The sequence below is a fragment of the Nesoenas mayeri genome, assembly GCF_963082525.1.
Source record: "Nesoenas mayeri genome assembly, chromosome: 1".
Taxonomy (NCBI): Eukaryota; Metazoa; Chordata; class Aves; order Columbiformes; family Columbidae; genus Nesoenas; species Nesoenas mayeri.
In genome coordinates, this window is record NC_137541.1 from 89517696 (window position 1) to 89533002 (window position 15307).

Here is a 15307-nt window from a genome sequence, read left to right on the forward strand (position 1 = left end):
TTTGCAGTTTTTCTTTATAGGCAGAAGGCAATAGCTCTGTTACAATTAGTGCTAACTGAACAGAAAACACTAATGCCCTATTGTCTGGCTTATTCCCTGAAGGGATTTCTGGAATCCTTTAAAAATGTATGGATCCCTACAAAGAGATGGGCAATTATGTGTTATTTATCATAAAACTACTGATTTGCATGTATAAATAACATTGTGCAGATTCTGGAAATGATAAATAGAAATTTGCACATCACCCTTGGTTTACTTTTGCATTTTAGATTATTCCAGGTTAGGTTTAAATCCAGTTTATCTTCCATGCGGAAATACTGGGGTGAGGAAGCACCACCACCAGAACCCACACTGTTTGCGGGGAGGGAAACCAGTCTGAATCCCCTCAGCAGTAACTCGCTGATCTTTTAAGCTCTGCAGAGGGCTGCTGTTGATGGCTTATAAAATGTAGTCTATGCTACTGGTCTGATGCTTCATCAGCCTTACGCAATGAGCTGCAATCCCTGGATGTGTTCAGCAGTCTAATTAGAGCAAACTCTCTTCCCCATAGAAATATTACTAAGTTTGAGAAAGATGCTTGAATTTTGTGGAAAACTGTAGGAGATAATTAGATTTTTTGACACTGAGCTTGGAGCATGAACTGAACTGCCAGTAAGAGACTGTGGAAGTTGGAGCCAGGGCAACAAAGATGATTAAGGGTCTGGAGCATCTGTCATATGAGGAGAGGTTACAAGAGTTGGGACTGTTTAGCCTGGAGCAGAGGAGGCTCATGGGGCTCTCATCAATATGTATAAACACCTGATGGGAGGGAATGAAGAAGCGACAGCCGGGCACTTCTCAGTGGTGCCCACTGACTGGACAAGAGGCAGAGCACAAAGTGTAAAACACGGCAAAACTCATTTGAATGCAAGAAAGCACTTTTTTTTTTTACTGTGTGGATGGTCAAAGACTGGAGCAGGTTGCCTAGACAGCTTGTGAAGTCTCCTTCTACAGAGATGCTAAAAACGTATCTGGACATGGTCTTTGGCAACCTCTTCCAGCTGACCCTGCTTGAGCTGGGGGGGTGGATCAGAAGCTCCCAGGAGAGGGAGGTGCCTTCCAACTTAAACGATTCTGCGTAAGTTTTGTTGTTTTGTTCTCAAAGCTATATTAACTCACTAGTTACATGGATTGATTCCACTTAAGTTGTCTCAGTATGTGATAGGTTATACTGAGCTCTTTGTTACCATGTGAATATGAAGCATATCTAAACAGTTTGCATTTTTTTTCCTCTCCTTTCCAGGTTCTGGGAACGCCTACAAGGGAGCAAATTAGAGAAATGAATCCAAACTATACTGAATTCAAATTCCCTCAGATTAAGGCACATCCATGGACTAAGGTGAGTCTATATGAACTGAATAATAAAGACTTGTGGGCTGAAAGTAGAAATTCAGTGAGTTCAGTTTGTTCGGTGGCTTGGTGGCTTTCAGTCCGAACTGGGTGCTTTTAAGCTGAGGACCTGGTAACTTTCGATGTAGATAAGGAGAAGAAGGTATTAAAGCAACGCACTGTAATATCTATTGGTCTGGGTTTTTCTGAGGTTGCCTACAGGTGGTTTGTTTGATTCGCTGTTTTTTTTTTACCATGGTGCATGCGTTTACTGTAGATTGCAATAAATCTAAATCATGTCACAGAGTAAATTGTTGTGCACACAAGTCACCTACAAAAAAGAAAGTATTCTACTTACACCTGTGACACATTTGTAATGCTATTATGTAATGTAACAACAAGGGCTGACAGTTACTTTCTTAATTGGTTCTCTCATAGATATTGTGGTATTTGTATTCCAATAGGTGTCCTGTTGAGGGTTGGTTGTTTTTTTTAAGTTACTTCTTAGGATTTCTTGTTATCTAGCTTTCACAAGGAGGCACTACTGCAGTACATACAGACAATATTATATAACCTCTGTGACGGAAGAGGAAGCTGCTAGCACTAAAACAAAAAAATTGCCACACAATTAAGCTGTCTTCCACATGTGGAGGAATGATGGATATTTGATTTGAGACAGGGTAACTATCATTTAATTAGCCTCTTGGGTGTAGAAAAAGTTAAATATCGAGTCTTAAGCAGTTGAAACCTAGGTAGCTAATGTTTTCTTTTTGCTGCTTGAGAAATTGCTGATATAGTAGCAGTATATTCTCATCATATCTTAAAGGCTCAAGTTTTCTTTTGCTAAGAAAGTAGTGTGTATGTGTCAAAGGGTCACACTGCTAGCCACACATGTGTCCAGGTTAGACTCTTTTAGACTAAATGCTTTGTGCTGGTAGAAATTCTGTATAAACAAGCTAGAGCTCATTGAGGGTCTTGTGATAGCAGACCATGTACGCTATAGGTACATGCCAGGCCAGGTACTGCCGGTCACTATTTTTGTGATAGATTCTCTGAGTTATGCGCCACTTGAATTTTCCTTTTCCCCAGTAATCCCTGGGTTGCATTTCTGTATCCAAGTTTATTTCTATGGGTTGGTTTAATTGTTTATAATAGTATGAGAGTTCAGTAAATTCAGTGAGGCTTTTTATTACCTTATGTTAATAGGAGAAAAAAAAAGAGGGCAAGTGAAATCCCTAGGAGTTGATCTCTTCAGTTTCAAATTGCATCACAGTAGAAGCTGGAAGAATAAATCCAAAAGCCTTCTAGCATTGAATACTAAGGTTGCATCTGAATTCCTGTAGTGAAGGTGTTTGGATTAGGGAGGGTTGAATTAATATGCAATGGAGTATGAGTACAGAGTTGTATTTCAGTGCACAGAGTAGGCATCTAAGCTAGTAATACAACTGGTCTGCTGCCTGAGTAGTCTTAAGAATCATCTGTATGCACTTGAAGGTCTGTTGGACCACAACAGTGATCTTTTGGCAAAGCGTCAAGAAAAAACTGAAACTTCCTAAAGGATTACAGGTGAAATCAAGTCAATTGATAAAAAAGTGAGAGGAGCTTGCCAGAAAATCAGATCTGCTTTCTCTGTTAGGATACAATTAGTTTTGGAGAGTTGTGCTTGCAACATAGCTTCACGTTCTTTAGTCATTCTGCACACAACTCCTCCTGACATTGGCTAGGTACAGAATAGCATTTAAGCCAGTTTATTACAATTGGGATACATGAGACTTCATTTATGAGATCTGTACTTTTCTTATTATACAAGCGCTAAATTAACAAAACAGATTATCAAGCATGGTGTTGTTAATAATGCTTATATTATGTATTACTGTATTACTTCTAAGTATCCTTTCCTTTCAACATTCTGAGCATGTTGAGCTGTGAAAGATGTAAGTGGGAATATTATGTAGAATTGCTCTCCCTTACCAGGCTGCATTGTTATAACATCTGATGTCACGTCAGTGGGCATGTGCAGCCTCTTGGAGCTTCTGTATCTGTGAACTGAAAAGCGTGGGAGAAAAAGCACTTCTGAACTCTGAGTGTCTAATGAACAGAAAAGGAATGGCTGAAGAAGTGGAAGAGCAAAGGTGGTTTTGTTATAACTATGTATGTAACTAAAGTGCCAGCAGGGCTTGAACTTCAGGTTTCAGCCTCGAAAGCACAAACCTATGCCATTATAGGCTAAAGAATTACTGACGATCACAGTAGTTAGAAGGTTGTTATTTTTGTGGACTACTTATGACCAGAGCACTCAGCAGAAAGAAGTTAGGGGGTTTTTTTGTGTGCAAGAGCCCCCAGGCAGCTAGTTTTCAGCATGTCTGAGAGATAATTGCTGAGAGTGTAGTCACTCCCTGCTATAAGTTCTTTGACACAAGGGCACTCTCCTTGTTTCGTGATGTTTAATACAACATGGATACTTTTCAAAGTTGAGGGTTTTGTAGGTCCTACTTGGAATTAATTTCATGCAATGGAGATGCCCAGTGAAGGTGCGTGTTTAGGTACTGCCTAAGTGTTTAGCTTTGTCTGTGCAGTCTGGAACTGGTTGTATTCAGTAAGGTCCATGGTTCGCTGTTGTTTTTAGGGAACTTCCTGGTATGCAAAAGTGCGTGTAGATGGCAATTAAGAATTTTCTTTGGAAGTTGGGGTACCTGTAGTTTGCATCTGGAATTCTGTTGGGTGTACCTGGTTCTGGTCTGATCTCTATGCGTTTCTGGCAGGCATAGATCCATTATTTTCCTACTCAGTATCAGTGGTGGTATGATCTGCTGCATTTGCTGTTACCTGCTAGGTGAAGAAGAATGGTGTCTGGTGCTGTAGCAGAATGAGATAGGTCTGGGTTTTTTTAAAGAACCAGATAAATTGTTTGAGTGAATAAGGATGAGTTCATGAAGGAATGTTGTTTCTCAGATTCATTCAGATTCAGGCTTATATTGGAACTTTGAACACCAATTTTATGGAAATTTGAAGTCTACCTTTATAGGTGCATCTTAAGAGTTTTCAGTAGAAATGGCTTGGTATCATCCAAATACAGTATTGATATTCAGTGAGTAGGAGAGAAGTCAAGCTAACACTCTAAAAGTTATCTTTCTGTGCTGAAGCAATTATGCGAGTTTGCACTGTAAACTGCTCTCAGACTGGTTTTTCAATCGGTTGACAATTTGAGATTGAAGTACTTTTGTAACTCAGGAGCTGAAATCTCTCATGATAAAGCGCACAGAGGCCGTTCTCCTCTCCAGTGTAGTTCTGCGTTGCCCAGGCATGTGTGTGTTTTTATACCGGTTACATGCGTGATGCAGGTGATGATAGGAGTTTAGTATGTCCCTGGCTAGCAAAAGAAAAGAGAATCTGAACTTTCCAGGAGTCTTTCAAACAGTTCTTCCAAAACAGGACTTCTCTCTTCTTCCCCTCTGGTACCCTACCCCCATAACTCCACCCCCAAAAGGAGGAATCTGGGACATTTTGGTTCTTTTGAGAGGTCCTCTTCAGAATACTGGAGTGTTTAATTTAGTAACATAGCTGTTCTTTTCATCCAGACCTCCCTTTGTTTTCACCTTGTATAGAACATTGCTTGTCTGCCTTGGTCTGTGAGTAAGGAGCATTAAGTTGTAAGAGAAGCAGGCTTTTGCAGCGGTGGGAATATCTTTTGACAGATTGATAAACAAAAATGTCTTCAGGTTTATCTTTCATTAGAAAACCTGTCAATTTTTTCCAACTGTATCATTTCATCGAATAAAAGCCTTTTAGAGGCTTTGCTACTGTTGTTTTTACTAATACAGAACTTGGCTTCTGTGTCTTTCGGACACCTCAAGTCCTTCAACCTCTTTCTTTTTGGAAGTGCAGTCTGATGTCTGCTACTAATCTTTATATTTTTTTCTCTTATTTTTTTCTCTTCTTCCAAGTAAGATTCATAACTTTATAAGTTATATAAGCTTTATAACTGTGTGACTGGAAAGCCAAGAGGAGATCTGAGGTCAAGTGCAAGATTGTACATCACAGGGCTGTTAAAGTCCAGCTTAGGTGCTGAGCTTTCTCTGAAGCTTTTGGCCCTTTTTAGATGGGGGTAGGGACAGTGGGGTGGCTAACAAAAGGTCTAAACATGCTTTATAAGCTTATGTTAGATAAGCGTTGCTTACATGGCCACACTACAGCTGGCTTTTATCCTAGCGTTACTCAAATGGCTACTGCCTTCAGGTCTCAGATCCCTTGGGTTATAAAAAACAAAGTGCTGTGATAATTTCCAGAAATACAAAAAATGTCTGTCTGTGATGTCTTGCCTTCCACCTTGCACGCAGCTAGTAAAGGATCTCATTTGAGTAAGATGTAAATGTAATAGAATTATGTAGGTTAGGCCTTGTCTGCATTGGAGAGATGACTCATTAGGATTTTTTTTACCCACCCAAGGATACTTCCACATGTTTGCCAGTAATGGCTTTATAATGAACTGACTTACCTACTAAGCTGCACACATGCCCATGGTTTGTGATAGCAAAAAACCATATAAGGTTATATCAGTATAACCTGTTTTCTTTAATCATACCATAACCTTTGCCTTGTCTCCATTGTATAGACATAGAAGCAATTTCCACTGCAGGTAGTTCTTTAAAATGGACAGTGCATCTCTTCAGTGTGCTGTACTTTGTTTCTCCTGTTCTGAAGATACTTGCAAGATTGTTCAAAGGTGCAAGCACTTTTTAAATATGCAGTTGGTGAGATAAGTTTGAGTGTGCTCAAAAGAATAGCTTCATTCACCATCCCCAAATCTGTAGCTAGCTTGTGTCTGAATCATAATTTCCAAGTCAGTGTTGAGAGGGGGAAAAAAAAACAGGGGTCATTCGTTTAACAGTGGAAGAGAGAGAAAAAATGTCGTGTCTGGATTGGTTTTCAGCTTCTCTGCCCTTCTGCAGTGCATTCTTGTGGATGAATACATGAGGACTTCTTCCTGCAGCACTTTGCCATTGCAATAAAGTTGCAGCAGATTAGGGCAGAGTCCCTCCCAACTTTATAAACCCTTCCTTTTTTTTTTTTTTTTTTTTCATTCTTTATACTTTTGAGAGCACTTTTCTGTCTGTGTCTTCAAGCCAAATTATTATAGCAGAAGAAAATGGTGTCTAAGATGAAACTTCAGGCTCTAGCTCATCCCTTCTGGCGCTTTTCCAAAGCAGTTGGCTACTCCCGGCTGCAGCTGAATTTGGGCAGAACCACAGTTGGTTGTATTATAGAGTACCTTTGGATATTAACTTCAAGATCCGTATTTCTGCCTATATTATCAAATGATTTCTGCTAATATTTAAAAATATTTGGCTAATATTTTAGTCTGAGTATCTTCTCTGTGTGTAAGGGTCTGGTCTCTCTCATGAGCATGTTTTTCCATCCTCCAAAATCAGTTTCATGTCTTCATCCTGTCCTACTTCTGCTCTCCTGGTTCTTCTCTGTTTTTTTTAGCAGATTGTTTTGCTTGTAATGCTTCCAAAGTGACTGCTCATGCTGTAGATTTGAGGAAGAATACCAAATATTAAAGCAGATAAATAGACAGCTTGTTTTGTCACTTCTAATTAGAACTAATGACAAAAGAAGGCAAAAAATTCTTTAGTCAGAAATCTTGTAAATGGACTTGCTTAAAAGCTGAAATCTCTGGACTTGAATTAAATTTGAATTTAATCTGAATTTAATTCAAGCTGGACTTGATTTAAACCTGAAAATGCAAACTCTTTCTTCTGAGGTTGCAGTCTGATCTGTCTTAAAGATACAAAGGTACAGTGGGGGTGAAATTGTTTATTTGGGTGCAGTTTCATAACTGGCATAAGTTTGTCATGCAGCGCAGGGTCAGTTCTCCACCTCTCATTTGCATATTCTTGCTGCTTCCATTCTGCATTGATGTTTCTATAATAGCAAAAACCTCTTTGATAACACAAATGTTCAGGATTTGGATTACCTTTCTTACCTGGCTGACCACTCAGCCCCAACTGGAAGTGCTGGGACAAGGAGCAGGGCAGACCTGTGTGGCCAGGAGAAGAGCAGGACTGTCTTTTCCAGAGTGAACAGGAGGTGATTTGTGCCTCTTGTGAAACCATGCCCTGACCTCTTTCTGAAGAGTACAGTTCTGGTTTTCACTTGGTGTGTGTAATGACTTTCCAAGCAAAGACTGAAAACAGCTCTGCTGGAGACTAACTTAAAAGAAAAACAAAACAAAACAGGTTTTTCTGACAAATTCATGTTTCCCAGCTCCTTTTGTAGGAGCAATGATTTTTGATAGTGTAAATATCTTACCTCCATCTAAAGCATGAGAAGAGAAGGCAGAGTTGTCGGATGGTAAATTACCCTGCCTCTGCCCAATTTGTATGCAGTAAAGAAGAGTTGTTTAACAATAACTGAGTGAGCACTAATGTAAAGACACAATTTGCATCACTGCAACTATGGAAATCAAATGCTGACTTTAACATGTCCCCTGCAATGTACCATCTGTTTAGCTGTCCCATTGCAACGCATCTGTCCAGGCTGTTCATAGCGGCTGTCCCATCAAGGCTGAGAGTGCTTCCAGAGCTGGATTTTTGAGGGTTCTCTCTGAGAAGAAGGGGAGCTGTTTTGCTCCGCTTAACTTCATTGCTTTCCTTTAGAGCTTGTAGAAGCAGAGCACATGCACTGGGTAACAAACGCTTGCTCGTTCTGTCCCTGCCAGGTCCTCAATGGAAGGAGCCCAGTAACAAGTGTGTGGTCTCAACAAGAAGTAGCTTTGGAGACAGGTTCCTGGTCCTGTTCCCAGTTCTGTGTTGGCTCATTTGTAAGCCACTTAACCCTTCTGTCTTTATTTCATTTTCCACCCTCTGTGGAAGTGCCACCTGACAGGCATTTTTGACTAATAAGGGGTTTGCTATTTCTGAGCCGCTATTTAGAAAAAAAAATGTAGGGGGATTTAATCAGAGAAGGAAGTTAGGGGGTGCTTATATGTATTTTAAAGTAACTTCCAACACCAGTGCCTCTTTGGTGAACTTTTTAACCTTTATTTGTATCACAAGTTCTATGTACTTCAAAATAGCCAAATCGTGTATTTCAGAAATCCCATTCTGAAAGCCTGAGGCCTGTGGAACATGCCTGTTCCCAAGGGCAGAGCTTCACCCGCAGATTTGGGTTTCCTTGTGTCTGCTGGAGCTCAGTGCAAACATCGTTCTCTCACATGTACTCTTCCCTCTCCTTTTGTGTTTATGAATGTGTCGTGTTTTATCATAAGGCTTTTTACATTAAACTTGCCTAACCAAAATATCACTTCACGTCATGAAGTCATGGTAATCATATTATGCAAATGCATTTTTAAAATGTTGATTTTAGGATCATGTCCTACATCTGACGATTTCGATTGCTTGTAAACAGTACAAGTTTTTGGTTGAAGGGAGGAGCGTTTTCTCTTACCTAATGTTCATGTGCCATCAAAAATCTGCTTACAAACTGAAAGGGGATGTGCATAGACTGTCAGCCTGAGTCGGTGGTGTGGGTGGTTCTTGGCAAAGCATATGAGTCTCTGAAGCTGGTGAGGAAATTTTTAACCATGGTGTCACAAACTTGATGCGTTAGCAACAGATGTCATTTTCATAAGCCTCTGCTCTCTTGGGCAGCACAGCATGCAAGCGGTATTCATAGTCTGCATGCAAAACGCACAGTGGTTGATGGCATGAAGTCATGTCTTTTAATACACATTGGCTAGAAGAGCACCTTGGTGTAACATTGTGAAGCTTTGGCGTTGGGGCTTAATTAGACCAAGACGATGGAGCTCCGTGTTTTGCATGGAAAGTCTGTTTGAAGAATGTCAATGACCTGAAAGTCAGAGCAACCATTCTGTTAAAACAATACTTAGCTCTTGCCCCATGTGGTTTTATTTGAGAGCTGAATGCTGATGTGAGTGAAGTGAAATAGAATCTTGTGCTTTCCATCCTTTTTCTTTCATCTTTCCATGTGTACAAAATAGAAAAAAAAAAAAGGGCACGAACTCCACTACACTGGTAGGAACTCTTTCAAATTAGTAAGATAAAGTGTGACCGCCCTGCTAGTGCACAAAGACTTCATCTAAATTGAAGTCATTTGGACATGAGAGCCACATAGTTCACCAGGGGCATTTGAGCCTGGCAGTCATTTTTGAAATGTTGAAGATGGTAGTAGTTCCAGAAAAATGAAAGGGGAGTAACATAAAAAAATTTGCATTGATAGCAGTATAACATAGAAAGGAGAGAGGAGTGTATCTGGCCTTGCTGTCTAGCTGTTAGTCTGTCAGCATTCGAGCATCACCAGCATGCCTGAACAAAGAAAGAACTTGCACTGGTCCCTCAGCTTTTTGGTGAGGTATATTTATTGGGATCTGAAGGGGGTGGGAGGGACACCCAAAAGCTGTGGTTTTGGATGAGTCGGCATTTCCATTTGACATGATCATTCAGAGATTTTTGTAACTCATCCAAAAGAAAAAAACAACCAAATATAAAACCAGCAGCCTGGGTTTCAGCCTGAAATTCATTTGCTTTGCAGAACAAGAGGTTTTGAGTTATGCAAGTGCAAATTTTCCTTGAAGAATATTGTATGTAAAGCCTTTTTTTTTTGCATTTGTTTATCTCCAAAACAGGTTCATTTTTTAAAATGAAAACTTGAGCCTTCGGTCCCTCCTGTGGACAAATAGCCTTACACAAGGTCTTGTTTCATTTTAGAAAAATGAATTGCTGCGCCGGTGGGGTAGTATTTGATTGCTTTAAAAGTTCCTGTCAGTGTTTTATTTTTGTTTATTGTTTGTGGACTTGCTGTGCCTTTTGCCCGGCCATATTTAGTCTGCATACTAAATGTTAGTCTGCCCAAACACTTTACTTTGTGCACTTAGCTTTTTTTCTTTTCCTTTTTTTTTTTTCTTTCTCCTTTTTCTTTCTTTTGAATTCTTTTTTCTTTTGCTTTCACCCAGATGTATTTTAGACTGAGACAGACTTTGCTCCGATGGGCCGGATTTTAGTCCGTGCACTAAATTTTAGTCCGCAGACTAAAAATAATCCGCGGATTATTTACTAAATCGATTCCCTCACTGAGAACTACAGAGCCCTTAAATTCTCACTGAGCTGTATGCACGAGGGACTTCATGGCCCACGAGTCCCGCCGTCTGTCTGTCCTCCCACCCCTTCCCACCACGGAGCGCCGGCCCGGCATTGCCGTCGCTTTGGCACCCCATGGCATGGAAGTGCCGGCGTACCCATCGCCGCAGGCAGCAGCCGCTCGTGTAGTTCTCGGTGGGTGAATTGGGCAGCTTTCCCGGTGGAACTGTGTTGAATGGGAAGAGCTACAAGACCGCAGGGGTTTTCGCTTTTATTTCTTAGGACATTATTCCGAAGGGAGGCGGGAGGGGACAAATTGAGGGGGGAAAAGAAAAAAATTATTAACAGGTGCGACGGGTATGAGGGGGAATAAACCCGCAATAGAGAGAAATTGAGTCCATACCCACACTCCTGAGGTGGTACGTCCAGTTCCTGAAGAATCCTAAGGAGATATCACCAGCAAACAAAATCCAGTGGCGGGGGAAGTCAATCCAAAATGGAGAATAATCCGCGGCGGCCTGAGTCACTCATAGCTCATGCAAATTAAAAGCATCCAAATTCAAAGTACAGATCTCAGATTTTTACTTCCTCTTCAGCACAAATTATAAATTGCTAGGGGCTTGGGTGTTTTTGGAAAAAAACCCAAAATAACCCAAAAATTTACAATGTTTCTCTGGGACAGATTTACGAGTGGGATGCACGTTTGGGAGCAAGCTAATCTGGCCCCATTGTCTATGGACGTTTATATCTAGGACCGTGGACTGAAAATTCTTTATGATGGGAATTTCAATTACCCTTTTAGTTGAAGTTAGAGTTTTGATTTCAATTTTTGTTTTTTATTTTTTTAGTAAATGCACTGGCATTGGAACATAAATTTAATATGGAAATGTTTCTATACTATGCCTCACCATTGCACAATCAATATTTTTTTTTGGCATACACTGTGGTGAAGTTGGACTTGCTGCTATGGAGACTGATGTTTAAAGTTTCTAATTGTATAAACATTTTCTATGTCCCCCACACCATGGATTTCTTATAATATTGGCTATATTTTTCCTTGCTGGACTATTCTCTTTTGGATTGACTCCCCCTGTTTGGATTATTTCACTGCATTATCATCTTTAGGACTCGTCAGGAACAGGACATTTCACCTCAGGAGTACGGGTATGTACTTGAACATTTTTTCAAATTACTAGGCCTAGCCTTGAAAAAAGGAGGGAAATGCTAGAAGTGGAATATTTGAGTTCAAAACGCATCCTTGAGGCAGCAGTCAGGTGAATGTTGCAACACAGGGTGATAGGGATAGGATGGGCACAGACCTGTAACTCACGTCATATGTTAGTCACTGCCTGTTGCAGGGGGAAGCCATGCGAGGCCTCCTAATTATTTTTGTTTTCCCTCCCTGGTTTAAAGCAGTTAGGGTTGACTTGCGGAACTGCCTACCCCAAGTAACTTATTTCTGATCCAAAGGCAGACTGAGCAGTTCTTAACAGGATTTAAGAAGTAGATACTAGGGTTTCGCTGACTGGAAAATGTGTAGTTTAAGAGTGGACAATAAGAGTACTCCTTTTACACGTGGTAGATTCGTGACTGCCCGCTAATTTGCTCAAGATAAAGACTTGTTGTCTTCGCGTTAAGGAGAAAAAAATATTTATTTATTTATTTTAAAAAATTTTAAACATCTCCATAGTAGCTGATACGCAAGCTGTCCTGAGGAAAAAACACAGCTAACAGTGAAGTACTTGAGTTTCAAGCTGTGGTAATCTAGCCTCAGTGCGAAGGTGCATGAGGGAGACCTTAGTAGTTTTATCTCGTGTTAAATACCAAGCAACTTCACTTCTGTGGATTTACCTCAAGACATACTCATTTGTGCTACTTAGTGTGGGGTAAAGGAAACAAAGAGCTTATCTCTTTTAATTGGAGAAAGATTTTGTTCTGGTCAAGCGTTGAGTTGGGAGTGATGCTTGGGTTCCCTGTGCACTGGGGTCAGCAGGCAGCGGGCTCAAAGCAGCTTCTGCTGCCCCTCAGTGTTCATGGCAAAATGGGCAGAAGTTCTCTGCCAGCAGTGTTAAGTTAAATAAAGCCTTTCTTTTTTTCTTTTTGTCGCTATAGGCCTTGTGCAAAAACTTCTTTGGCTTGTTTTGCACTAACCTGGTAGCAGAAATAAATTCTGCTCTTTCGCTACCTGGCTCTTCGACTCTCTGAGTCAGGATTCCCTGCCACACAAGTTAGTACAGCACACACTGCAGCAAACCAAGGTGTTCCTGAGCCAGCTGGGCACCAAGGGGATAAAATTTCGATCCCCAGAGAACTTAGCATTTGTTTAATTCTCTTTCAAGAGAGCATATATGTCTTTGGTGTAAAACCTACTTAAGGAGTGCCTCTGCAAGTTCATCATCTACAATTAATTAGCATGTCCTGCACTTTTTTTTCCTCTTTTCTCCTTGGTGATGTGTGGCTTGTGTTCACCTGCACTGGTGCAAAAGCATTTTGGATTAGCTCAATTTTTATGAAAAATGCTGGCATCAGATCTTAACACTCGCACCCACGTTTTCCCATCCTCCGTATCTCCTGCAGCATAGTGAGACACAAGTGCTTGAGGAGGTCATCCAGGTCACGTACATGATTAGCTCATATTTTGTTTTTGATGTAATGAGAAAGGAAGATGGGGGTGTGATTAGCAGTGGGTAGAACCATTCTTAAAGGCTTAAAACAAAGCTGCAGTGAATAAATACTTTTGGTAATCACTCAAGGTAAAAATCTGTTAGAATAAAATAGTTGGTTCCCTTGACGAAATTTTCAGCTGTTCTTACAAATCCCAAATGTGCAGGAATTATCCCAATAAACTTACATGAATGACTTGCCAGAATAAGGTCACAGAAGGAGTAACTTGCAAATTAGAGCTAGACATTTCCTGCACCCCACCCGTGCTTTCCTTGTTGTTCTCCAAAGTTGAACAGCAGCCTCCATAGCAACAATCTGACCTGCCTGCCTGCAAGAGTCCATGTTAGTAAGACTTCATTCACTAGCCAAAAAAAACCCAACCCACAACCGTAGCAGGGCCTTATTCAATTTTTACATTCAGTGAATCTTGCTCATTTGAACCCTCCTTCCCCCCTTCACTCCACCCCATATGCATGGCTGGTAGCACCTGTGTGTGTTTGTCATGACTTTTAAATGAGTTTCCCCTTCATTCTTAAAGTTGTCTTTCCGAGTGCGCTCTCAATGCTGGCATTGCACCCTCACTCTAGTGCGAGACGTTGCAATTAACCCTTTCTCAACCCCAGGAACTAGATTTTCCCATTCTTACTGGAGGACTTTGATTAGAACAAACCACAAGTTTGTTCCAGCTTGTTGGGCAATGAGAGGTTTAATTGCTCTGACTTGCTTCTGGTCAGCAAAGAAAAGAAACGTACCCAGACAACCTGTTTCTCCTTGCTTGTTTTTCTTGGGTTTTTTTTAGGTCTTCCGGCCCCGCACTCCACCAGAAGCAATTGCGCTATGTAGCCGTCTGCTGGAGTACACCCCCACTGCCCGCCTGACTCCCCTGGAGGCCTGTGCGCACTCTTTCTTCGATGAACTACGGGACCCAAATGTCAAGTTACCAAATGGGCGAGAGAAACCTGCACTCTTCAATTTCACCACTCAAGGTAGCCTGTCAGCGTTGAAGGATCCCTTCTTTCAGAAGAACCGCTGGGCTAAATGTTCACTGTAATCCAGGTGTTGCTCCCTCAAAAGTAAAAAATCTCTGAGCAAGACTAAGGTTATTATGTGATTGTGTAAGCAGCTGGCCATTTCAAAAAGAGAGGAAAGAGATTTGGAGAAATGGGTTATGGGATTTTCAGATGCCTATTGCCTTCCATTCGAACTTAGTGCAGGCGACCGAGGGTTGTTACTATTGGACTGCGTCATGAAGGCTTACGTTTGCAGCTCAGTGTCTGCAACCTAGCTGATGGTTTTGTGTGAAATGTCACAGTCAGTGGACTGTGACGATTAGATTATCGTTTTGGAGATGATCCTGCTCCTTTATATCTGAAATGCCATAATAAGCAGTAACTCATATTAGGTTTGGCAGGGGTTTGTTGCGTTACTGCCCATTTTGGTTCTGGATATGAGATAAATACAGAGGCTTTAGTGTCCAGATTTTATGTGCTGTACAGTTTATCTCACATTACATTGACTTAGTCATTTAGAAACTGTAAAAATGATGGACAACTAACTTTTTTATTTGAAGCCAGGCTGGTATCAGATTTTAAAACCATTCATGTATTTTCTTCCAAAGAAGTCAGAAATGTAAAACCGATATCCCCCATAGAACACTTTTGCCTGCCAAAACAGAATGTGAGAAGTATGGCATACAAATATGCTAGTAATTAATTTTGCAACACTTTTTTTTAAGTGATTAGCTGCCAATTCTCATCTTTTGAGCAAGAATAGATCTGTGTATATTTTCTCTTGAAAGTCTAAAATACCTTTTGGCTCAGTTAGCATCAATCTACTTTTTCAAACTCTGTGCATGCAATGCCTATCTGCCAAAATGTGAAACAGAGCCCTCTCCTTGAACATGTGGAGCCCTTTTATTTTTTTTTTCTTTTTTAAGTGTCTATACAAAGTAATATTTTAAGCTATCTGGAAATAAACTTTTAACATCCTTCAGTGGCTGCCTTGTAGAAAGTAAATATACTGAATATATTAAAATGTTTCAAAAGCTTGAACACCTTGAAGTGTTCAAGAAGATAGCTTGTACTTCCAGGTCACTGTCCTATGTGCTGATTCCTGCATCTGTTATTATGAATTTAATAGTTATGTTGCAGGCCATTCCTTGTTACAATATTCATGAG

At 40.6% G+C, this 15307-nt stretch overlaps 1 protein-coding gene across 1 annotated transcript in view; it reads left to right on the forward strand.

The window, feature by feature from the left end:
• GSK3B (glycogen synthase kinase 3 beta) overlaps window positions 1-15307 on the forward strand; it is a 151519-nt gene that overhangs the window by 124202 nt on the left and 12010 nt on the right. Inside the window, exons 8-9 of the mRNA XM_080340922.1 lie at window positions 1283-1378; window positions 13930-14116. Coding sequence (XP_080197048.1) covers window positions 1283-1378; window positions 13930-14116 — 283 coding nt within the window. The remainder of the gene's footprint in view (window positions 1-1282; window positions 1379-13929; window positions 14117-15307) is intronic.